Raw genomic sequence first — 25,079 nt, 5'->3', positions numbered from 1 at the left:
CTTCAAGGTTTAAAAGACTTCAAAATTTCGGAGTTTCAGTAATTCTAAAAATTAAAGTCACCTCGTTTCATTGTACTTTGGGGAACTAATTTCCCTTAAATGCATGGCTGCTAAGCAAAAGGTTGACGGTTCAAGCTCACCCAGCAGCTCTGCAGGATAAAGACCTGGAAATCTGCTCCCATAAAGATTACAGCCTAGAAGACCAATGGGACAGTTCTTCTGTGTCACATGGAGTTGTTATGAGTCAGAATTGACTCAATGGCACCTAATAACAACGGCAACAATTTTCCCTTTCTTGCCAAAATGGAGAAACTGAGTTCCTGTAAGGTTTCGTTGCATATTGTGCTTCAGATTTGTGTCTTTTCAAGCTGCTTTCTAAGTTTCTGTTTTTTAAACCTGTACTCTTAAAATGGAGGGAAGGCAAACAAAACTGCTTTATAACCAGGACCTTGATACAAAGGACTAATTTGTAGAGATGGTTGGCTGCTTGTCCACACCATCCTGGATGTTCATGTCTTCTCAGCTTCTTTTTCTGTCTTTGGTGGAGACTTGGGGGTCTGGGGAATAAAGAACCACCCATTGGGTTCATGCCATGAGTGGATACTTAAAAAAAATTCAATTATGTGAGCTAAGTAGGCTTGATAGAACACCAAGGGCTCCATATGACAAAATACAGCAAGACGGGTCTCCAGATAGAGATGAAGCAATAGAAAAACAAACAGCAAAGGGTAAAAAGTGATAGACAGGAGGAAAGTGTGGAAGGGGAAGGAGATGTTTGTGGAGAAGAAAGGTGTAGAGCAGCAAGCAGTAGTACTTAGTACTCACACTTATTGCTGTCAAGTCCATTCTGACACATAGCGACCCTACAGGACAGAGTAGAACTGCCCCATAGGGTTTCCAGGGAGCAGCTGGTAGATTCGAACTGCTCACCTTTTGGGTAGCAGGTGAACTCTTAGCTGAGTACCGTTTCTTAGTTATAGTGAGACAGTCAGAACCTGCATGTTAGAAGCTGCACAAAACCTTCATGCCTCTTAGTAAGTCTTTTAATAAATGTTATGTTTTGTAACAATGACAACAAAAGAAGATTGATTTTGAAAAGTAGCAAAAATGTTGTTAAGCCTTCATAATTTTTTTTTTTCCTATTCCTTACCCCACTATGTCAATGGAATGGAATTCTCGATTGGATTTGTTTCTTGATAGCGGACCCGAACAGCGAATGTGAAAAGGTGGAGTTTGTGAACCTGGTGCTGCTGTTTTGTGAGTTCATCCGCCATGACGTCTTCTCCCATGACGCCTACATGTGCACCCTCATATCTCGGGGGGACTTGTCAGTCACCGCCTCCACGCGGCCGCGGTCGCCAGCAGGGGAGAATGTAGACGAGCACTATTCAAAGGACCATGATGCGAAAATGGAGGTATGGACTTGCACGTGTGCCCAACCCCACGAGAAACTAAGTCCTGGTGTGGATACTTCAGGGGCAGAGGGGTCATAGCTTTAAAGTTTTACTCTCTTGCCACAAAACTCATTTTTCTATTCTTACTCACAAGGACGCTTAGATTTTTCGATGTCTTCCAGAATTTTGTTTTGGCCTTTTTAAAACTATTAATGAAAAGATTCGATGACCGTAAAATTTTTCATTGGATTGGCATCGTATGTGCCAATTTTATATGTTTCTAATCTCCATTTTCCCTTGAATATTCTGCTTCAAAATGGAACTTGTCTTGGCCCTGAAGTCTCCACCGAGTTTTCATTGTAAAGAGGGGCATCTTTCTTCCAATGTATCATTCATTACTTTTGTATCGCTTTCTTAAACATCACGCAAGACTATTTTAGTCATACACATTGTATTTTCTTTTTGATTAATTCAGTTTTTATCTAGATTTCTTAGATGTTGTAGAATTGCTGTTTTTAACAAATTCTTTTTATGGTGTGAGAGTGACCTTAGAATTTTCCGCCAAGTTCTGATATTTCCAGCATTGTTCCAGACACTTCCTGAAAATGTCAAGGCAAAAGGGTGAAGGAGATGATGGGAAATTGTGGAAAATGGTGAGAGTGGGATAATTTTTAAAAGATAAAGCCTCATGTGAATTCAGTGAGACGTTAAGCATATACTGTTACGGTCTTTTTAAAATAGTGGCTATACTTGTAATGGAAAAAAAAACTGACATTAAAATTGCAAACACGTTTTCATAATTTATGCTCTTAAGATTTGTCCAAATGGTGCAGGGTTATTTTTTTCTAATTATATTAAACAACATAAATACTTTTGTCTCTCAATTTGCGTATAGCAGAAGTTATGAGGGCAAAAACTAAAGCTACTGTACCTGTTTTTACATCTTTTCTGTGTTTCTGCCTTTTCTATTCTTGTTAGATGTCATCTTAGATTTTTTTTCTTATAAAGAAAAGTAAGTTGGTGAGCACGTGACTGGGACTAGCTGAAAGAAAGTATTTATGGCCAGTTAATTTTTCTCAATCAGAAAGTTTATGTATTCATCTCTTAAACTAATGTAGAAATTAAAACTTCGTCGTCATGAAGGAAAAGAAGGTGACTTTACACAACAAACAATACATGTCTTAAGACTTGCTTCCTGGCAGGAAAAAAAAAACCCGGGGGAGAAAAATACGTAGGATGTTTAAAAACTCATTGTCATGTTTTAGCTTCAGTTTCTTAATGAACTGTGATATTTACACCGTGACTTTCTTTCTCTGGCAATTATCAGGAACAGAGTATCATGGCACATATGGGCATTGACTCAGGAACCACTAGCATTTTTGATGAAGTAGACAAGAATGACTTTAAAACCGACTTTGGTTCGGAATTTCCAGTAGGTTCAATCTTCGAATTCTCATTGACTGTTAACCCCCAACTTGTCTCCATCCTTTTGTGTCTTGCTCCATGTACTGGAATGACTCATGTATGTGTGATGTAAGTGTGACCCTACCACACTGCACCCTAAGGCACACTTACCAGCTTGTGCAAGTGTTTCACTTCACTTTATCCACAGCTTTGGCTGCATTGTCTCCTTTGTAAATTATAACACTCCTGTTCTCTTAGTTGACTGTTCCATTGGTGTTTTGTTCATTTTGAGATCATCATCTCTCAGGTATATATGAGTGTAGTCTCATCATGATGGCCCATGTTGATTTGCTATATCCGTCTTCAGCTTCTAAATAATACCTTTCCTGGCTCTGGACTTGTTATACATGGTTCTACCATGTTACATGGAGCCCCTTGGTGGTGCAAATGGTTAATATGCTCAACTGCTAATTGAAAGGTCAGAGGTTCAAGTCCACCCAGAGGCATTTTGAAAGAAAGGCCTGGCTATCTACTCCCAAAAGATTATCCACTGGAAACCCTATGGAGTACAGTTCTACTCTAACACACATGGGGTCACCCTGAGTTGAAATTGACTCAGTAGCAACTGGTCTTACCACGTTTTATATGGCTTAGCCGAATTATAATGTGTTCTTCCTCATGAACTCAATGTGTAACTTATTAGTAAAAAAGACATACTGTTTGTGGTATGGACTAAAACCTTTATGCCTATTATTCATTAGTTTTATTAGTCAGTGATTTCAATGTGTATGTTTTTGTTGGTGACGTAGCACCATGAGGAAAACGCTAACATCTGAGTCTGATTTTACCTCTGGTCCTCAGGGTAGCGTAGCTGCTCACATTAGCTACGTGTGTTGTTATTTTCTCATCTTCAGAAGGGGGAAGATGTTGACAAATTTCTACTGACCTGAATTCAAAATCTGTGGAAGTCAACAAAACGTCTTTCTGTATTTTTTGCTCAACAGTTAAATAAGGAAAGGATATTATTGCGTGAGAATCTTGTGTGTTTGAAGTTACGGCACATAGCTGTGCAGTTTGGTTTTGTTCTCTTTCATTTACAATCTTCAACATTTGTTTTACATGACTTAGATTTTTTCTCCCATGCCTGGGGAGTCCTGTGAGAATGCCAACCCTGCCTTGGGAAGAAGAATGTCGGTTAATGGTGAGAAGTTGATGAAGAGGGAAAAGCCACGGGAGCTGATTTTCCCATCAAATTACGGCCTCCTCCGTCACTTGCAGTATGCAACCCATTTTCCTGTACCTCTGGTAAGTCGTTGCTTCCATTGGCTGGCACCCTGATTATTTTATTACAGGATCTGTAATGGTCGAGTGTCGTATTATTCAGCTGTTGGCCTGACTGCTACGTCTGACTGAAGGCGAGTTTTTGCGTTTGCTGCTCATTTTGCTCTAATTCTGATCATTTATCTTATGTACTGATGTAACCCAAATGGAACTAGAAAAGTGCCTTTGTGGTGTTGTGCTTATTGGTTTGCTAGGCTAAATGGAATTTTCTATATTAGTATCATTTTATCGAGAGCACTTGAGTCACTGCAGATGTTGTCTAAATGTCAGTTTTCCTGCTGCCATTTGAAAGTCATTTACTGAGTGGCTTTTGCGTGCACTGTATCGTGGTAGGTACTTTTGGTGTTATACAGATGAGTAAGGAATTTCAGGGGACAGGAAGGATGAATAAGATAGGAGAGAGATAAATATCTGTAAAATGACAAGAAATGTACTAAGTGCAGCAATTGAGTAAAAACCCAAGGGCTCCTGGAAGCTGAACCATTTGGCGTTCATGGATCCCTTCCTCTTAGCTCACTGCCTGCTATGAAGTAGGCCATCACGGGATGGATGTTGGAGGGAGAGAGCGCGTCTGGTTGAGAAGTAGGGTAAGGCTTCATGGAAGTGGTTGTGGGGGGGATAGACTTGGATCTGGACCTGCTGAATTTGTGAACTAGTACGTGGAAAGTGCTTGGTAGGAAATTTAGAGTTCGAGTCATAACACAGAGTGATGTGCTTTCTTCTAAAGAGAAGCAAGGTTAGTTTTCTGATATTAGTAATAAAAATTGTGGCAAAATCCAAAAACATGTTTATTCTTGGGTTCACTAACTTTTTTCCTGGAATTTAATTTGAAGTGTGATTTCGATGAGTCATTTTTTCAAAAATCGAGTGCTGCTTTTATGTATCAAACATGTAATTGTGAAGGATATGTTACTTCCTGGATGTCTGTGGTCTGCAACTTAAATATTTTCATAATTTTTTTTGGCATTTCAGAAAACCCGCCAAATGATTTCAAAATCACTGAATTAAGAACAATTAAGAACCCCTTTTTTGTTGCTTCTATATCCAGGGCTTTCTCTGAACTCTCTCAGAACTTGCCAGAATTCTTTCTTGTTTATCACTGGCTGAATAGATGAGCAGTTTTTAAATGTTTCTGATGACCAGGTCTCATGATGAATTAGGACGTAATTTGGGTAGAGTGCAATCATAAAAGGGCTGCTAGGCAATTGATATTCTAAGATGCAAATTTTTAACCACTTTCTACCTGCCCCTCCCCCACCACTTTATGTGAGTGTAATTCAGACTAAACCACTGATAAGGGGAAGTAAAAGGTTACACTAATATAACATTGACATTAGGAATGCAGTAGAGACTGATGGTTGTCTTTATCGAAAGGGGAAATTTGGACTATAACTGTCACGCGTGTGAGGAGAATATGGTCCAGAACAAATGCTTTTGCCCCCCATGGAGAAAGGACTTGACTAAAGGATTCAGAAAAATAACAGCAACAGCTTCATGTATGTATTTATGTGGAAACCTTGGTGGCGTAGCGGTTAAGAGCTTCGGCAGCTAACCAAAAGGTCGGCAGTTTGAATCCACCAGGCACTCCTTGAAAACTCTATGGGGCAGTTCTACTCTGTCCTGTGGGGTTGCTGTGAGTCGGAATTGACTCAATGGCAGCAGGTTTGATTTGGTTTTTATATATTTATGTGAACAATGCCTTGATCTGCCCATCAGTAAAACGTGTTGATTAGACTCCCAGCGAGCAAAGGTTCTAGGATCTAGGTGTTCTGTCAGCCTATAGCTTAGGTGAGTCATTTATACTCTGTGTCAGATGTCTGATGTTGCTATTCAGTGCTGATGGAGGTCCCTCCCATCCCTACTGGCTAGCTAGAATTTGCCCAGCACTTGTTAGAAGTTTTATAATAGGCACTTTATACATCTTATTGTTTGCTCTCTTTGGTCTCAGAATATATTTGGGAAACCGAAGGCAGGAGTTTTCTTGGGTTAACGCTAAAGAAAATAATTCTAGTCAAATTTTAGTCTAGCTAAAAACTGAGTTTGGAATTAAATGTATTTTCTTAGCTCTTAGAACACCATTTCTTAATTATGGTAGCTTATGCAAATATATTATCAATTGTTTGAATATGGGCTTTTACTAATAAAGTTAAAAACAGACAAACACAGGGTCTCCTGTATGCTTACTTAAACTTTCCCATTCTTCTTTTCCTATTAAGTCTTTTATTTAATACCATCTAGTGAAGCCTTGCAGCCCTGGTGGCACAGTCTTTCAGAGCTTGTCTGCTAACCAAAAGGTTGGTGGTTCAAATCCACCAGCCATTCCTTGGAAGCCCTGTGGGGCACTTCTGCTCTGGCCTGTAGGGTTACTATGAGTCCGTATCAACTCAACAGCAATGGGTTTGAATCTTTTTTGGGTGGGGGCGGGGGGAGGAGGTTAATAAATCCTTAGGGGCAGCGGTGGTTCAGTAGTAGAATTCTTACCTTCGTTGTAGAAGACCTAGTTTCAGTTCTGGCCAGTGCACCTGTCTGTTAGCGGAGGCTTACGAGTTGCCATGATGCTGAACAGGTTTCATTGGAATGTCCAGACTAAGACAGACTAGTAAGAAAGGCCTGGAGATCTACTTCTTGAAAGTCAGCCAGTGAAAACCCCATGGATTACAAAAGTGTGATCCCATTGTGCCATGGGGTCACCTTGCTGGGCTGACTCAGGTAACAACAATGGCAGCATTAGACCTTGCCCTATCACTGGTAGTGTGGAGAATTTGATAGAAGGGGTATGATCCTGAAAGCTGGAGTCACTTGTACTTTAGCTGCTGGCCCCACGTGGGAGTCAGGCTCGTCTTTTCTGGATGTGAGCGGCACTAATTGACCCAGCCATGCTGTGTTCCTGACATGGCCTGGCTATGTGGAATCGGAGTGTCTATTTTAAGACCTCTGGCTGGTGCTACTTTATCATTCCTTTGATGTGAATTTCAATAATAGTTTCAATAGTATAATTTCAAAGCTTCCCCTGAAAATGTTATAGGGCCATCTGTTTCCTATTACTGTAAAATAAGCAGTCACCAGGTTTGTCCCATTACCAATAGTAGAAAAGGAATCTCAGGGTGGTGCAAACGGGTAAACAGTCCATAACTAGCTGAAAGGTTGGTGGTTGGAACTCACCCAGAGAGCACCTTGGAAGATGGCTGGCAGTCTGCTTCTGAAAAATCACAACTTTGAAAACCCTATGGAGCAGTTTTACTCTGCACACGGGGTTGCCCTGAGTTGGGAGTCACTGGACAGTAACTAGCAACAACTAGTCGAAAACCTTTATTTTTAACCTACAGAGAAAATTGATGTATATACAGTACATTAAAAGCCATCCATGTATTTCCAAGTATTTTTATAAATAAGAATTTTTAGTTACTGTATTAGAAAAAAGATTAGATGTCAAACATTGGAATAGTGAGCCTAAAGGTTACCATCTTTGACGTGATAGGTTAAAATTAGGCACAGGTAGTTTCATGTCAAAACCAGCCAGTTTTTTCTTTTTCCTTTTAAATAAAGTGATTTCAGAGCTTTTAAAGTCGTGTGTTAAGGGCTTTCTGCAACTTTCATAGAAAACATCTTGCATATTTTTATCAAAAAGTCAGTCCCAGGCATTTAAATGAATACCTCAGGAAGAGCTCTGAGTCTTTATTACCGCCCTCATTTGGATCTCAAGGACTTTGTAGGGGTTTTTTTTATTGGCTCAACAAGACTCTTTAGTCTTTTGTACAAGTATTTGGGTTAGGGGCATCACCAACCACAAGAGTACGGGCTGGTTTTGTATTTAGAAACAAGGTTTCTAAATAAACCAGGCCGTATTTGTTGGCTGTCTATATTTGTGCTTACTGATATATATATATATATATATATTTTTTCTTTATCCCAGTAGTTCCAAACTTATTGTCAAGAAATGCTCACATCTGAAAAATTCCACATTTTATGCATCATTTTCACATCTTGGCTTTTCTTTTTGGGTCCTGGGCTCCTTATGTGAGGTAAACGTTTCAGTGACCTTTAAGCGGAATGTTTTTGAGAGGTGATAGTACAGAATGGGATCAAAACACAGGTTGGACACAGCCAGGAGCAGTGTGGCCTCCTTGGCTTTGAAGAGTGAATTCCTGGTGGAGCAGTCGGATATGACTTCCACCTGGCTGAGGGTGTATGGGATCCGGACAGCGTGGTAAGGAACGAAGCATATGATGTAACCTGCTGTCACTAAAAGTATGTTGATGAGCGCCCTTTTCACATTGGAATAGCTTTCATTGTCTTTGTTTCTGTAGAGTTGTCTAATGACAAGGCAGTTGGGTATTAAAATAACGGCGGAGAAGTTTAAAAATATCGCCACACACAGGAAATTCGTCAGCAAGTGCCAGTTTTCCCCAAGCTTTGTTTTGAAGTCCATGCAGCCCACGTTTGGGTTTTCCTTGATGTCTTTGATGGGGATCAACATGTTTGGCAGCATTATAAGGAGGACCATTAGCCACACAACCGTTGATATCATTTTGGCAAACCCAGGTTCTTGTATCCGATAGACCTTGTAGCTGCGTATCAACTGCAGGTAGCGATCAGTGCTGATGAAGGCTAAGAAGATAATTGATAAGTACATATTAATATAGATGAGGCAGGCCGTTACTTGGCAGTGGAATATCCTCATTTTCCAGGGTGCCACGCCCAGGTCGACAACAATTTTCACTGGTAATGCCAGAGTGAGCAGGAAATCCGCTGTAAGCAAGTTAATTAAGTAAATGCTGACGCACCGGTGGTTCGTGTTTTTCTGTAGGAAGGCCCAGGCTGCGAAGCAGCTTCCAATAATTCCAACAAGGAAAACCAAATAAAAAAAGTATGTGAATGGCTCCAGGTTTTTGTAAACTGTGCAGGGGGAGGAACTGTTTGTCATTTTGAGGGAAGTTAAGGATGACTTAGTATAAAAAAATCCAGAGAATCTGTTTAAGAAAAAGGAAGAGGGGCAGGAGGTTAGTAATTAAAGTTAGAAACCATTTAAAACACATTTGCACTCATAGTACCATCGTCTGTATTTCCAGGTTCTTTCGTTCTAGTTCTTCCGGAGCCCTTGTGGCGTAGTGGTTAAGCGTTTGACTACTAACTGGAAGGTTGGTAGTTTGAACCCACCAGCCGCTCCTTGGAAACCCTATGGGGCAGTTCCACGCTGTCCCTTAGGGTTGCTGTGAGTCAGAATCCACCCGACGGCAGTGGGCTTGGTTTTTTGGGTTTGGGTTGTAGTTCTTAGGTTGAATTTTATTGGTAAATTTACTGGACTGTGGGAACATCCTAGAATATGAGGAAGCTTGGGTTTTCCATTGTCTGATTTGGTGACTTACAGGAAATCCCATGTGGGTTTGCTTCTCGAAGGGGTATTTTTGACAACACATATTTGTATTGTGATAATCTTTTCTTGTTACCAGTTGGGTGGAAAGGTTTACAGAGGAGATACAAGAACTGAAATTCTGAGAAGTGGAGAGAGCAAACCAGGTTTAAGTGGTCTCATTGTGGCCGAGCCTCTTTGAAGAGCTCTCAGTGAAGCTTTCTGTCTTTTTTCATAGACTCATAAAGCTCCTCATTCTGGAAGGATCTAGGCTGAGAGGGGAGGTAAGGGGTGATGGGAAATTGTACTAAAAAAAAAAAAAAAACCTACTTAAAAAGTAGGCTGTTTGTTGTATAACTTATTAGAACATTTCTATAGACAAAATTTCATTTTTCCTTTTAGCAAAAAGAGTAAAGGATTGGGACCTAGTGTTGAATTGATGCTTATTATCTCCCTCCGGTTTCATAGTGGTATAGGCTGGTCATGTCCAATATGGCTGCCTGTAGCCACATGTGGTTACGGAACCCTTGAGACGTGTCTAGTCCAAACTGAGGTGTGGTATACGTGCAAAATGCATGCTGGATTTTTGAAACTTTAGTACGAAATATTATTTAAAAAATAGTGTGGTAGATAGCTATGCAAATAGACAAATATTAGTAAAATATTTTATCAGTTTTTCTTATATTGAGTCCATGTTGAAGTGATGTTTTGTTACATTAGGTTAAGTGTGCTGTTAAAATGTATTTCACCTGTTTTTGTTTTTGATTTTTACTTTTTAAATGCAGCTACTGGACCATTTTCGTGAGCTTTGTGGCTTGCATAATATTTCTGTGGAAAAGTGCTGGTATAGATGTTTTCACGTCAGTGTTTTTGAGGAGTTTGACCAAAGATGTCTTTTAAAGATTTCTAGAACCTTTGTCTGTGCTCATTGGTTGCAGACTCCTCAAATAGAAGCTCAATTATCTTAGCATCAAAACATCTAACTTTAGCACTCTGAGTGGTTTTTTTTTTTTTTTCACTGTGGGTTTTTGGGACAGTTAAAAGCCCGGAAGTGTAAAAAAATACTTTTAGACCCAGTGACAATAAAAGCTTCTCATGTGCCCTCCAAGTTTTGAACATTTGCTAGGCTCAGAAGCTCAAGTTAAACTAAATGAGCTCCCTTGGTCCAGTTCAGTTGTACTCACAAGGCCACAGGCTTTCCTTTCTGGTGGTGCTGCTTGGCATGTGCCCTGCTTTTGCATATTCAGTGACTTTCTTTTGTCTTAAAGACTAGATAGCTATCTTTGTATTTTCACAGGAAAAAAAAATTGATATGTATTAAAACCAAAACGAAATCATTGCCATCAGGTCTGTCCTATAGCGACCCTATAGGACAGGGTAGAACTGCCTCATATGGTTTCCAAGGCTATAAATCTTTAGCAGCGTTTTTAAAAATAGCAAACAATAAATATTGTGGCCGACTTAGGAGGCCAAATAGGCCCATTCTCAGAAGGCTTCCATTCATCTGTTCTTTATTTTTTAACTTCAAAGCCTTTCTAAATTTTAATTCTCCAAAGTGGTTGATGATCTACTGTGTACATCTTGGCATGAAACGATGAAACGACGTATGCAGACATCTTCATAAGAGAGATGAACGTAAACCTTTCCAAATTAGTGTCGCTTAAGGGGAGCGTGCCCTTCCCCTGTCCCTGCCTAAGTGAGGACTCTAGGTTCTGGGAATATTGTTATTCTGTGCTGAAATGAATAAAAATAATGGGGCACTTACTTTGTGTCTGGTGCTGTGTTACAGGCTTTGCCTGTGCTTAAGTAACCTGCCATCATTCGTTTGAGGTAGGTGTTAATGTCATCCCTGTTTTACAGATGAGAACAACAAATTCAAGAATCACTCAAGGTCATATAGCTGGTGAATTATAGAGCCAGGATCCCAGCCTGGACAGTCTGATCTCAGAAGTCACATTCAAAATATTGTCTCCATAACAATAACAGTCCTGTTAATGACAGTTACTACAGCGGCCAGCGTTTACTATGTGCTGCTTTGTGACAGCATTTTCATGTAAAAGAGATGAATTAAAAAAAAAAAAAAATCATTCTTAATTTTTTCCTAAATACCAATAGAAGAAGTTTAGGTTTCATGTATTTTGATATTTCAGTTTATAATATATATTTATAAACCAAACTGAGGTCCTATCATATAAGCAAACCTACTTGACTTTCTCCATTCCTAGGACCCTTCCTACCGTCCGCACTTGCTCTCTCTCTCTCTCCTTTTTTAATGTTTTATTGTGTTTTCGGTGATGGTTTACACAGCAGTTCAGGTTCCCGTTCAACAATTTCTACACAAGTTGTTCAGTGTCATGGGTTACCTTCTCCCGTTGTCTCTTAATTCCTGCTCTAGGTTGGTGGAATCTCTCTGCTGTTCTGTGGTCAGTTCCTTTATGTCTGTCTCTGGTATTACTTTTGCTTGTGGTACAATTTTAGGATCACAGGACTTTAAGGATGGGTGGAAACCCTATTGATAGCGTCTAGCCCAATCTCCAGTTCACCAGGGAGACTGAGGACTAGTACTCGTGTATTGCTCAAGATTTCCCAGCTTATTGGAGCAGAACTCAGATCTGATCCTGATCATAGGATCTTGGGATCTCCTCCCGTGCCTGAATCCTACCCATGCCACAAGCCTGAAGGAAGCTCTTCATGTCTGAATGCTGTTCTAGGCTTCACTGACCTCCTTATGATGCTGATTTCTAATAGTGACTGTTCATTTGTACCTTGGAATTTTGAAGGCACTGTTTAATTTTTCCCTTCGTCAAGAACTAGTTTTGTTGTCCATTGATCTTGTCTCCTGCCTCTGCTCATTATTCCTTTACAAGGTGCTAGGATTTTGGTTTATATGCTTATATTTCCAATGTTGCATAATAATAGTAACGTAAGAGTATATTTCTGTATGTGCTCCTAGTGTTCACACAGTTACACAATGTAGTCTCATTTTATCAATGAATGTATGGTACACAGAAGGATTAAAGAATTATTTTTTTTTGATTAGCATTCTGTGTAACTAGAACTGACTATATATGCCACACCTGGGTAACTTAAAAATAATTTCAGTGGAACAATATTCTTCAATAGGAGATTGAGAACCATGTGGCACCTGACAGTTGCTTTCATGAACCTGAGTTTAGATTGTGGTAAAAACCAAGCCTGCTTATTTAAAGTTTCTGACTATATTGATTAGAGGTTGAATTGTTCTATAATAACATCCTATATTCCGTATCATGAATTTGAGAACTAAAAACAAAACTAAAAACCAAACCCATCGCCATTGAGTCGATTCTGATTCATTATAACCCTGTAGGCCAGAGTTTAACTGCTCCGTAGGACAGAAGCAGACTGCCACGTCTTTCTCCCATGGAGCAGCTGGTGGGTTTGAACTGCCAACCTTTGGGTTAGCAGCCAAGTGCTTAACCACTGTGCAACCAGGGTCCCGTGCATGATATTTTGTCAACTAATTATTAAAAAAGGAAATTTGAGATACCCGGAGGTACCTCAGCAGAATAAAGAAAACATTTCAAGTGTGTCTCCTTATTTGGATACACATTGCTTAGAACATAAATAAACTCGCTAGGTTTTCTTGTGTAAGCGCCAGTGGAATTTTCTTGAAATTACCCATCGTAATGTTTGTAGAGAAAAGTCATTTTAAGACTTGTGCTCTGCTGCAAGGACCTGCGACAGGCCTTTATCCATTCAGTTATAAAACTGAGTGACCGAATAGAGCTATGCTCTCAGCATTCAGCCTTGTGCAAATTAAGCTGTCTTTTTGAGAGGGAGGGTTGGAGCCGTAAGATAGAAGAAAATTATAGTGGGATTCACAGGTAGGATCAACTTAGAGTTTAATAATTACGTAGCACCCTCTTACATAGCATCCTGGCTACATGTTGACATTTCATACTTGCGTGGTTTAAACACCGCAAATCATAGGTTTGCCTTCCAAGGAAAGGCATTTGAATATAGTAAGTATTTAAAAAGACATACCTGGGCGTATGTTTTCTGAGGCTCAGCAGACCTAGCTCCAAATCTTCAGAGAAGTGTGAGCTGTTGGGTTACTACAGCAGTAGCAGCCCCATTGCAGGTTGGCTGGCTTACTAAAAATTTCCTTTCTTTTTCGTGTGGTTTTAAAATGTTGCATATTGACGTAGATGAAACTGTGGTTTGCAAATAGTTTAACTGTTTGAAAGTCTCCTAAGGAAGTTCTTTTAAGTCTTAGGTATGTTTTCTCTAAGCGACTCGGATTTGCCAGTATTTTTCAGAGGAGAAATTTTCATTTGTCCATTGTTGTACCTAACAGTTTTTCTTAAGTACTGAAGATGTGTTCTCTGCCATAATGACTTTAAGAAGTCACTTTTTGTGCCTTTGAAAAGAGATCATGACTTAAAGATATAAGGGGTCCTACGAAGATACATAAGATATAAGATAAATATTTCTTGAGTGTGCTGTTACTGACACTCACCAGCCTTTTGAAGTCATAATTTAAAAAGAATTACTGTAGTTGGTCTTGCTGCTGAGATATGCATCTACTATCAAACAAAAAAAGATGCGATGTAATGTAGTCTGGTAAAGTATATTTTTTATTCGTCTTTATTCTTTTATGTTTATTGTAGAAAAATCTGGAAATAGAAATAGAAGCGGGAAGATATCCATTATGCAGAGAGATAATATTTTTGGTACATGAGATTTAAATGTTTTTGTAAATATATGCACATTCACTTGAAAGTGTTATATTGTACGTATTGTTTATAATTTGTGTTTTTTCCCCTAATAATATAGTATACCTGTTTTTCTTAGTTATGAAAATTTTTGTTGTTAGGTGCCATTGAGTCACTTTTGACTCATAGTGTCCCCATGTGACAGAGTAGAGCTGCCCCATAGGGTTTTCTAGGCTTTCATCTTTATGGAAACACATAATCAGGTCTTGCGCCCACAGAGCTGTTAGGTGGGTTCGAACTGCCAACCTTTCCATTAGCAGCTGAGCGCTTAACCACTACGTAACCAGGGTTCCTTGTTAGGAGAGTAGAGGACAGTATATGTTTGTCAGTCCGACCCAAGCAGTTCAATGCATTGAGACAGGGGTTTAGCAATTAGCGGATCGTATGTAGAGGGACTCTACAATGTGCGTTTAAGTTACTTGGTTGAGTGTGCGTTCTGCCAGTCAGCCACCAAACACTTACTGAGTGTCTGACAGAAGCCTAGCCTGGTGGGGACCGAACAAAAAGTTGCTGCCTCTGAAGAAGGCAGTCTTGTCCACATCATCAGTTGACTTTGTAAGCTTTTCTTTTATAAGGCTGTCTTTTATGAAAGAGAATATGAGCTCACATTCCTAGCGTATTTTCAGAGGCTCTAAATTTCCGCTGGCCTGGAGTTGAACCGTAAGTGCGAAGGCATCGCCTGGTTATTAGGGTCTGGTTGCTTCTAATATGTCATTGGCTAGGTAGGTGTTTTGGTTTCCAATGATTATGACCCTGATAATTCTGGGTCAGCTTTCCAGATAGTGAGACCAAAGTCAGAACCTCCGCAGAAACAAAGATGAATCCCTTTTGGCATTAGCTTTTAGAAAGAAACTCCCTCAGAAGGCTAAACGCAAAATCTCTAGCTAGAGGGAATTTGGAGAAAGCCTAAGGGAATTTCTGAAAAAGTATAAGAAAGCTTATGATGATGTGGGCCCTTTGTTTCAGATATTCTGGTGTTCTCCTAATTATTATTATTATTTTTTGCAAAAGAAGACTTTTTACACATACTCTTTTATAAATTAGAGGGTAAAAACCCACATCTTTCTCAAGCTTTGTATTTTACATTTTGGTTAAGAGCCAGTGTTAACTTTCATCGTAGTAGTGCCAGAAAATGCTCCATCTCACCAGATTTGTGTATGTTATTGTTGGGCAGGACTCACTGTAGAACACACTTAGAGAAGGTGAGGTAAGTGAGAAGTTATGACCAGGATTTACACAAAGAGTGACTAGGGCAGGGAGGCTGTGACGGAGAGAATTCAGAAAGATGGACGTGGTGCAAGCTGAGAGGATGAAGGATTTGACGTGGCCTGAAGGAAAACTAGAATAAAAGATGATTGGTAAAACTTCTTTTTTTTCTTTCTTTCAGGTAGGCATATTTATGTTCACTTCCTGGGTTCACTTTGGGACTACAGACAAATCTGAGAAATACAAGCAACTATTCTTCAAAACCTGTGAGGGCCAGTGTTTGTATCTGGATTGCCGGATCTGAAAGTGCTTGAAGTGTTTTGCTCTTTCCTTTTGGGAACTGTCAGAGCCAACCTTTTAGTAGTGAAATTGAACCATGTCGTTCTTCCTGTTGAGATTGAGGTTAAGGCTACCTGGCATCACGTGGAAGTTTATTTAGAGTGAACATACACTTTTTTTTTCCTACTGTCCCGGCTTTCTTTTTTTTTTTTTTTTCTGTTTGAATTTCCACAAGCCATTTCTTTCTAGTCTTCATTGATGCTTTTCATTGATGTTTTGTTAGTGTTCCCGGAAATTGTACGTCACCACCAACCCAGTATTTTCAGTAACCAAGCACTTGTGGGAAGTGGGAAGAAGTGAGGTGAATTTGTTTTTCCCTTACCTTGGCCGGAACCAGACTTTTTATTTAAGAAGTGACGTATTAGTGACTCTCATGGAGTATGTGTAACATAAAAATTAAAGCTAATTTTCCTCATGATTTATGAATTGAGAGAGAAAACCTTCTTGTAGCTGATGGTCCTAGCCATACAAATCATGTTTTTGATTTTACTGGACGCAAGTACCACACGCTACGGCTGCTAACCGAAATGTTGGCAGTTCGAACCTGCCAGCTGCTCCTTGGAAACCCTGTGGGGCAGCTCTGGTCTGTCTTATACGGTCTCTGTGAGTCGGAATTGACTTGATGGCAATGGGTTATACCCCTTGCTGATCTTTTTGGCTTTCTCCCTGTTTATTGACCACACGGTGTTAATGGATCAGCATGTAGTTAGTTCATTTTACCTCTCAGTTGTGAGGTGTGATCCATTTTAAGAAGTAATTCATGAGGGAAATCCCTACGAAAGAACTTTTAAAGCTTGTCTTGTTTCTTTTTAGTCACTGAAATTCATGTCTTTTTTCTTCACTTGAGTCATGATGGCCCATTTTTTTTTATGAGTGTCACCTTTTCCAAACTCAGAATACATTTTACAAATGCTGTTGTTAACTCCTAAGGAGGAGGTTCTTTGGAGGAATTCTCTTTTCTTTGTCATGCGAATCTTTTTTTGGATAGAGTATTTATTTAAGAACAATTTTAACAGCAGTATTTGTTGGTTGTGGGCTGCCACCAGAGCACCCATCCTAGAGAAGTTCTTGTCACTTTTTGAAGGTGTCAGCGTAGAAGAGGTGATAAAGGTATATGTACCAAAGTGTCACCGATGCTGATTTACTGTGTACAGTGAGAACTGGGGGGAAATTGAGGAAGTCCTCTGTCCTGACTGTCGTGGGGTCCAGGAATACATCTGAGAAATGGTGAGAAATGATGGCACAGCTTGGGGATAAGACAGATCTTGGGGTACAGGAAGTATGTTTGGGGGCTTGGGCTATGTGAGGAAAAGGCTCAGGAAAGGTTGAGGCCATATCTTGGATGGTCTCAAGGACTTTAATAAGTGAGCAGCGGAGAGCTCATGAAGGTTATGCAAGGAAGAACCAAACCAAACCCGTTGCCATTGAATCGATTCCGACTCAAAGTGACCCTATAGGACAGAGTAGAACTGCCCCATGGGGTTTCCAAGGAGAGGCCGGGGGATTCGAACTGCGAGCCTTTTGGTTAACAGCCGAGCTCTTAACCACTGTGCCACCTGGGCTCCAAGGAGAGGTGCTGCAAATCTGGTGGGGTGGTTGTCCACTGGATTAGAGGAGAAAGTGGGAGAAAGCAGTCAGGGGATGATTGCAGTCATTTTAGGTTAGAGGTCATGAGGATCTGAAATCAGATGGGAAAGAGTAGGTGGTCGGGAACCCTTGTAGAGAGGAGATCGCTGTGCTTGGTGTGGGAGCAGAAGGGCAGCCTGCCAGGCTTTCAGTCCTGGGAGAGCCATTGTGTCAGCAACAAAGGCAAGTCCCAGGAGAGAAGCAGGTTGGCAGGTACGAAGGTGAGATTGGTTTATTGGTTTAGAAGGTTTTTAGCATTACCTCGTTATCTGATGTACCATAGACTGCTTTTTCATTTTATGCGTTTCTATTTAGGTATTCCATATTTCTCAGTGCTTTATCAGTCATTAACCAGGATATCCTGAATGTAACTTTGCAAATACTTAGGGGGCTCTTCTTTTGAGTAGCACTGATGAAAATGCTGGTTTTCTTTCTTTGAAGAGTATTTTCCTTATTATTCACCTAGTTACTTCATAATATATAAGAAAATATACTTGGTTGTGGCTTTGCAGATTTTTATAATGGCATGTTTCCTGAACAAAAAGGTGAATTTTAAAATTGGCTTTTACTTTACAAACAACAAACAAACAAACCAAACCCACTGCCGTTGAGTTGATTCCGACTCATAGTGACCCTGTAGGACAGAGTAGAACTGCCCCCATAGAGTTACCAAGGAGCGCCTGGTGGATTCGAACTGCCGACCTCTTGATTAGCAGCCGTAGCACTTAACCACTACCCCACCAGGGATTCCTTACAAACAAAAAGAGGATTAAATTCTCGTTTCAGTCAGTAAGATATCACAGAGAGCTGGTATTCCTTCAGGAAAACTAATGGTTTAAGAGAACATAAATGATTAACAGCTTGAAAAAAGGAGCAAGTTAAATGTAGGGAATCTTTTAGCGTAGAAAAGGAAAAATCAAGGAAATAAGTAATATGAAGTCTGCCATTCAAAAGGTCGGCATTTCAAATTCACCAGCCGCTCATTGGAAACTCTATGGGGCAGTTCTACTGTGCCCTGTAAGGTCGCTGTAGTCGGAATTGACTCGATGGCAATGAGTTTGGTTTTTGGTTTTGTATGGAGACTATAACAATTATATCTTTTTTTAGCATTTTTTTAATGTGAGGAAATGGAATGATAGGAAAGTAAGCCCAGAAGACAGTGTTATGCAGCTCATCAAATGGTATGAAGTTTGGAAGGGAGCAGGGAAGAGAGAGATACAGGTGTAGGCTTCCTCTGACTTGCCAGACACCATGTGGGTTAGGGCTGGTGGTGCCACCTGGAGGCTGATAATAGAACAACAAGGTGACCCCCTGGCCTAAAGTCCTACATTGCAGGTCCCCAAGCACTTAAAATAATGTTTGGGGGTTAGGAGACGGAGATCTTAACTGTGAGTATGGCCATGAGCAAAGCCATGTAATTATACAAAAGGACCTTCGAAAGTCACAAGCAGTCTCATAAGCTTTATCCAAGAGAAGAATTTTCGTATATTTGTTGTTGAGGTGGGTCTGTCTTTCTAACACCCCCTCCGTGCTCGTTCCCTCCGTGTTTGGGGGTGGAAGGACATATGCGTGGAGTAACTTCTCATAGTCCCTTCAAACCTTGAGACTGCTCTGGGGAGCTCCTTATTTTGTACAATAATTTGTTGCTTTTCTGTGTCTAGTTTACAAATAAGGTTTATAATACATGCCTACTCCAGAGAAAGTAATCTAACATTTAATCATTTTTTACAAGCAGCGCTATGAAATGGTTAAAGCATTTCGGAAAGTGACCAGTGGGACTCTTTGCAGGCATGAGTTTTGTGAAAGCAGTTTTTTTGGGTCATGTCCTGTCATGAAATTGAAATGGCATTGGTATTTTACAGAAAATAAGGTGACCAGATGAAAGAAGTGGTTTTTACATTGGATACCACACAGCACTGGTTTTCTCTCACCCAAACACACAAACCCTCACAGTGTTGTTTACCGAAAAGGAAATCCTATGGTTTTGTTTTTTTTTGGGGGGGCGGGCGGTGGTGAGGTGAAGTCATCTGTTCTATTGGTAATTTGTATAATGTTAAAGCTTGATATCACACACATTTTCCGTATGCATGGATAAAGAAGATTTTTTTTGTTTTTTTGTCCAAAGTCAATTAAAGGATATAGGTGACAGTAGGTTTAAGGATAGAAATCAAAACCGATGGCACGTACTTTACTAACGTCATCAAATAAAAGCAAAGTTGAGTGTAAAGAGGTTTTCTAGAGTTTCTGGATTACTCTTTTGGATAAAGCTGACATATCAAGACTCTCTTATGTGTAAAAAAGAAAAAAAAATATATATATTTTTTCTTTTTTGTGTAGAGGACAAAAATTCAACTGAAACTCAGCTTATGCAATAAGAGATTTACTGGCTGACATACCTACGTGTCCAAAGTTGTAGGTATGTCTTCAAGTGAGGGCTGATGAGGGGTTCAGTTGATTGGTTGTACCATTTCTCCAGTCTGCCTTTCAGTTCACCAGGAGCTCTGGGCTGTCTTCTTGTGGTAGCAGAGTGAAAGGACCTCTTCCAGAGTTCACATCTTCCCCGAGAATTTCTTCAGAAATGCAGGGCTTGCTGTTATTGGGTCCAGTTGGGTTACGTTCCATCCAAACCTGTGGCCAGGGGAATCGGACGTGCTGACTGCCCAGAGCCAGTGGCGGTCCACTTCTGGCACGTGGAGAACAGACAGTGTCAGCTCCGTTCTAGTTATATGGTGGTGCATAGGGGAAAGTGAATTTCCCAGAGGAAAAATTCTGCTTCTTTTGGTGGGAAAAGAGGTGATCAGGGCTGGGAAGGAAATGAACAAGCGAACATGGCTGCTGTTAACTTCGCAGGGTTCAGACATCTCAGCTGGTAGATTTCATTTTTTTTTTTTTTAAATGATTATGATCTTCTTGTGATTTTGTGTGTTTATTTTTAGATCTTTTTTCCCTAATGTTCTTTTTATAAAACCCCTTCCAAGAACTTCTGTACACATTGCTGAATCAGTTATGTATCAAAACTGAACCTCAGCTCAGTTAAAGAAAATAGGAACATTCTTGTTAAGGAAGGGGTCTTAGTCGTAGTCAGGAGCCACCTTTGAACATCTTCTCATTGGATTTCTGCATTCCAGATTGTCTTAGTCAGCTAGTGCTGCTAAAACAGAAATACCACAAGTGGATGGCTTTAACAAAGAGAAATTTATTCTCTCACAGTCAAGTAGGCTACAAGTCCAAATTCAGGGCGTCAGCTCCAGGGGAAGGCTTTTTCACTTGGTCGGCTCTGGAAGACGGTCCTTGTTATCAGTCTTCCCTTGGCCTGGGAGCATCTCAGCATGGGAACCTTGGTCCAAAGGACGCGCTCTGCTCCCAGCACTGCTTTCTTGGTGGTGTGAGGTCCCCATGCCTCTCTGCTTACGTCTCTCATTTATATCTCAAAAGTGACTGGCTTAAGACACTGTCTAATTTTTAGACCTCATCAGTGTAACTGTTGCTAATCCATGTTACTATGTCATAGTGATAGGATTTACAACACACAGGGAAATCGCATCAGATGATAAAATGGTAGACAGGCATAAAATACCTGTACAAGTTGACAGATATTTTTGGGGGACACAATTCAATCCATGACATGGATGTTGCAAAGTGGCTGTTGGCATGTCACATTCTATCCACAGACAGGTTTTCTGTGGCCTATGCAGTGCTGGTCTAGCAATTTAAAAACTTTGTGATTTTATCTTTTGAATAAATGAGGAACCCATTGGTTGGAGCTGAGGGTTCATTTGAAGTCCCTGGGCGGTACAAAAGGTTAACCTACGTGGCTGCTAATCGAAGAGTTGCAGGTTCAAGTCCACCCAGAGGCTCCTTGGAAGGAAAGGCTAGTGATCTACTTCTGAAAACTCAACCATTGAAAACCCTATGGAGTACACTTCTACTCTGACTCACATTAGTCACCATGGTTAGGAGCTGACTTGGTGGTAACTTTTTCTTTTGAAAGTCCATCGGGTTCTGTTCCTGAGGCATAAGATAGCTCGCTATCATTCCCAGCTTTCCCTTTTCTCTATTTTCTTACAACCTGGGTTTACATTGCCTTCTTTGTCACTGTAGTCACCTCAGTTTGTAAGTCCTGTTGGCCACCCCAAGAGCCTGAGGGCCTGCACCATAGCTTTAACTATGGAAGGATCTGGAAAGTGCTCCTTCTTGCCCATGTGTACACATCCTGGTGACCTCAGAGAAGTTTCTGGGCTACTCCATTGTTGCCAGCGTCCTACCACTGTACTTCTGGTTGTTGCCCTGGACCTGAAAATTTTCAGTATTCAGAAACTATTACTCAAATGTTGTTCTTCAGTATCCTCTTCTGTGTTGTTTCCTGAAAAACCTTGATTTCACATTGCGAATCAGCTTTGGCAGAGGGTTACAAAGCCACCAGTTGGTGTTACTCATCTCCGTATTTACTTTTGCCCTCTCCTGTGGCCCCAGAGGTGGGTATTTAAAACCCCACAAATGTGTTGGCCAGTGAGAACTGTGAAGAAGAAACACAGCCAAATTTGTTTGCAAATATGTTTAGCTGAATAAATACAGCAAGCTTAGTTTACCAAGCAAATTTATCACAGCTTGGTAATTTTGTCCTTTTTTTTTTTAACCCAGAGTTGGGAGCAGGGAGCCGTTCTAAGGGTGGAAAGTGGAGAGAGAGGGTGAAAACTTCCTCAGCTTTTCCTATATCACACATTTAGAATGTGTCTTCTGAGTTTTGCCTAAAATACAGTGAGATCCTAGAGTATATAAAACCTGTATTTTTGAGGTATCAGCAGCAAATAGGATTTTGGGATTCACCTTATAACTGTCTTCTATTAGTGGGCGTGACTGGGCATATTGAAGAAACTACCTGTGACTTGACTTTGAAGAAATTTTGTCACGTTCTCTCATAACTTGATTAAAAAACGAAAAGGTGGTATTAAAAATAATTGCTTTATTGGTACACAGATTGTAAAGCATGACCTGTATCCAGACATCACTGACAGGAGCGTCTGACAAGAGCATCTGAAAGATGGGCTGAATATCTTCTAGCCAGTTAATAGCAGAGAAAGAACTTTGTTTTAATAACTCACAAGCAAGCAGCCTTATTGTGTATCTTCACATATTAAACTGGTCTGTTTCCCAGGAAGTGTGATATATGAAATTTCATTTTATGTTTTAATTTTCTCATTATTGCAAGTTTTAGATTTTCTTTGCATCAAGTCCAGTGGTTTTCTAAGAGAACTGCTTGTTTTTTTTTTTCCCTCTCTGGAGAATATTGTGTGTGTGTGTATGTGTGATTCTATTTCCAGGTCACTCTATTTTTTTTGATACTACTGAATGGGAAGTTGCTGGCAACACATGCTAGTATCTAGTTTCCCTTGGCAGAGTCCATGTAAAACTGTTTGAACACCAAAGCCCCAAGGTCATTAAGTGGCTTAACAAGTCTTCATGTAAAATATATTTAACACATATCTTATATCATTCTCAAATTTTTTTTCAGAAAAAAATTGCATTCTTCTAGCAAAGTACATAATTCATGTCTGCTTTCCTTTGAACAATGCCATGAGCTTAACCAGGGGGTTCTTAACTGATTATCTGGGTGTCTGCTTACCCTGCTTCTTCAAATCAGAGACAGCTTGACTGTTTCACTACAAATAAACCTCTAGTCCTTTATCAAACTGTGCCTACATTTAAGTTGGTCTTTAATGACCCCTTTAAAAAAAAAAAAAAAAAAAACTTAAAAACTTCATTCTCATGTTAAGAGGAAAAACATGCCCACGTTAGTTGCCTTAGATTGCTTTCTATACTATTTAAAATTCTGCGTTCACCGACTCGACCTTCCATTTTGATGGAATAGGAGTGAATAATGTGTGTATCCTTTCTTTCTCTTTTATCAACAGAAAAAATAAATTCCAGCATTCACACAAACATCTGCTGATGGATATTTTTTCTTTGACGTTACAGTAAAGCACAGAAACTTACATTTAATCTTAATTATTGTACTAAATTGGATAGTAATGCCTAGAAAGGAAGCTTATTGTCGTGAGTACAATTCTTACTTGTTCCTCTTACCCTGTAATTGGAGATTACAATATGCATACATGGACATGATTGAGACGCATGGAGGAATTCATAAAGTATCTGTGCTTTCATGTGCCATGTTTTCCCTTTTGGTTTTGGAAGTCTCTAGATCATGCCGAGCTTTTAATGGGATATTCAATTTCTTACATAAGGTTTCTCTGAATGGTTGGCATAGAAAGAAATAAATAATGGGGTCCAGACATACATTTGCAGCAGACAGTAGCAGGGTGAATTCTTTCACGTAGAGCAAGACTTCTTTTGACTGGCAGCTGTAATCCTCCTCTGTTTGACTCTTTGTATAAGGGATTCTGGCAGTGTGGTAAGGCACAAAGCAGATGACAAATACGAAGACGATGCTGAATATGTTACGGCTGGATTTCTTCTTGACCAAGATAGAATTTGTTCTGGACTTGAGGTGAGACTTGAAGATTTTCCTCGTGATAGCGGCATAGAATATGATTAGCAGAGAAAACACAATCCAGAAGATACCCACACAGATATAATTGGACGCTTTGTGCCACTTTTGTCCCAGTTGGCTTTTAAGGTCCACACAGTTGATACGCCTCTCCTCCCTGACACTCTGATTGGTCAGAATAATGTTTGGGATGCCGAGAAGGAGGATGAGCATCCAGACTGTGACGGACAGGGCTTTACTGTAATTCACCGACTGGATGAAAGGCGTCAAAAGAGGCTTGACGATTTTATAATACCTGTCGAAGCTGATGAGCCCAAAGAACACGATGCTGACATACATGTTGGTGTAAAAGAACACGGCGGAAACCCTGCACACGAACACGTTCAGCTGCCAGGGGCCCAGGCCTGTGTCGCTGAGGATCTTGAAAGGAAAAGTCAGGCTCATCAGGAAGTCAGCGACGACGATGTTTTTGAGATAGACGATGAAACTCTTGGAGTTAGGCACGTACAGGAATATCCATCCTGACACTCCGTTGAGCAGGATCCCCATGACAAAGACCGTGCAGTATAGCACAGGGATGACACGCTGGGTTATCAGGGTGTTCCGGGAGCAGGCATCCTCAGGAGGTGGCGTGGTGGTGGAATTGGTCATTTTGTAACTTCCAAAGGCAGAGGCCTGGAAAGAGATGTGGACCGGTGACTCAGAGGGTGCTGACAGCCTCCAAGTCATTGCCAAGTCATAAGATGAAGGGCACTGAATACATGAAACCCAACTAGTTCTTGAAACTAAGTTTCTTCTCTATATAAGTTAGGTACTAATTTTTTCCCTATATATATATATATATATATATATATATATATATATATATATAAATATATATATAAATATATATATAAATATATATATAAATATATATATGTATGTATGTATGTATTTCTATGTATCTATATCTAGGTATCGATATATAGATATGAGCCCTGGTGGCACAGTGGCTAAGAGGCGCTTGGCTGCTAACCAAAAGGTCAACCGTTTAAATCTACCAGCTGCCTCCTTGGAAACCCTGTAGGGCAGTTCTACTCTGTCCTATAGGGTCACTGTGAGTCAGAATTGACAGCCGTGGGTTTGCTTTGGTATATGTACGTATGAATGGGAAG

The 25,079-nt window shown here is 40.2% G+C and overlaps 3 protein-coding genes across 13 annotated transcripts in view; 1 reads left to right on the top strand and 2 right to left on the bottom strand.

Moving 5' to 3' along the window:
• MED12L (mediator complex subunit 12L) overlaps positions 1 to 25,079 on the top strand; it is a 361,451-nt gene that overhangs the window by 124,650 nt on the left and 211,722 nt on the right. For 5 of the 6 annotated variants that reach the window (XM_049867828.1, XM_049867831.1, XM_049867829.1 and 2 more), the window contains 3 exons: positions 1,201 to 1,415; positions 2,722 to 2,826; positions 3,927 to 4,103. In XM_049867828.1, the coding sequence (XP_049723785.1) occupies positions 1,201 to 1,415; positions 2,722 to 2,826; positions 3,927 to 4,103 (497 nt within the window). The remainder of the gene's footprint in view (positions 1 to 1,200; positions 1,416 to 2,721; positions 2,827 to 3,926; positions 4,104 to 25,079) is intronic. The other variant, XM_049867832.1, reaches the window with a different exon arrangement.
• GPR171 (G protein-coupled receptor 171) lies at positions 8,054 to 13,733 on the bottom strand. The gene is made up of 2 exons (XM_049867853.1): positions 13,516 to 13,733; positions 8,054 to 9,109 (listed from the first exon to the last, which is right to left on the bottom strand). The coding sequence occupies exon 2, from the start codon at positions 9,061 to 9,063 to the stop codon at positions 8,104 to 8,106; it is 960 nt and encodes a 319-aa protein (XP_049723810.1). The 5' UTR covers positions 9,064 to 9,109; positions 13,516 to 13,733; the 3' UTR covers positions 8,054 to 8,103.
• Positions 20,262 to 25,079, bottom strand: part of P2RY14 (purinergic receptor P2Y14) — a 52,838-nt gene continuing 48,020 nt past the window's right edge. For all 6 annotated transcript variants that reach the window (XM_049867837.1, XM_049867838.1, XM_049867839.1 and 3 more), the window contains one exon: positions 20,262 to 24,600. In XM_049867837.1, the coding sequence (XP_049723794.1) occupies positions 23,560 to 24,600 (1,041 nt within the window). In that variant the 3' untranslated portion in view covers positions 20,262 to 23,559. The remainder of the gene's footprint in view (positions 24,601 to 25,079) is intronic.

The sequence above is a fragment of the Elephas maximus genome, chromosome 23 (genome assembly GCF_024166365.1).
Source record: "Elephas maximus indicus isolate mEleMax1 chromosome 23, mEleMax1 primary haplotype, whole genome shotgun sequence".
NCBI classification, from domain to species: Eukaryota; Metazoa; Chordata; class Mammalia; order Proboscidea; family Elephantidae; genus Elephas; species Elephas maximus.
This window is presented reverse-complemented; position numbering and strand designations above follow the sequence as displayed.

Coding starts and splice junctions, on each gene's coding strand:
- GPR171 (XM_049867853.1), bottom strand. CDS start 9,063: ATGACAAACAGTTCCTCCCCCTGCACAGTTTACAAAAACCTGGAGCCA.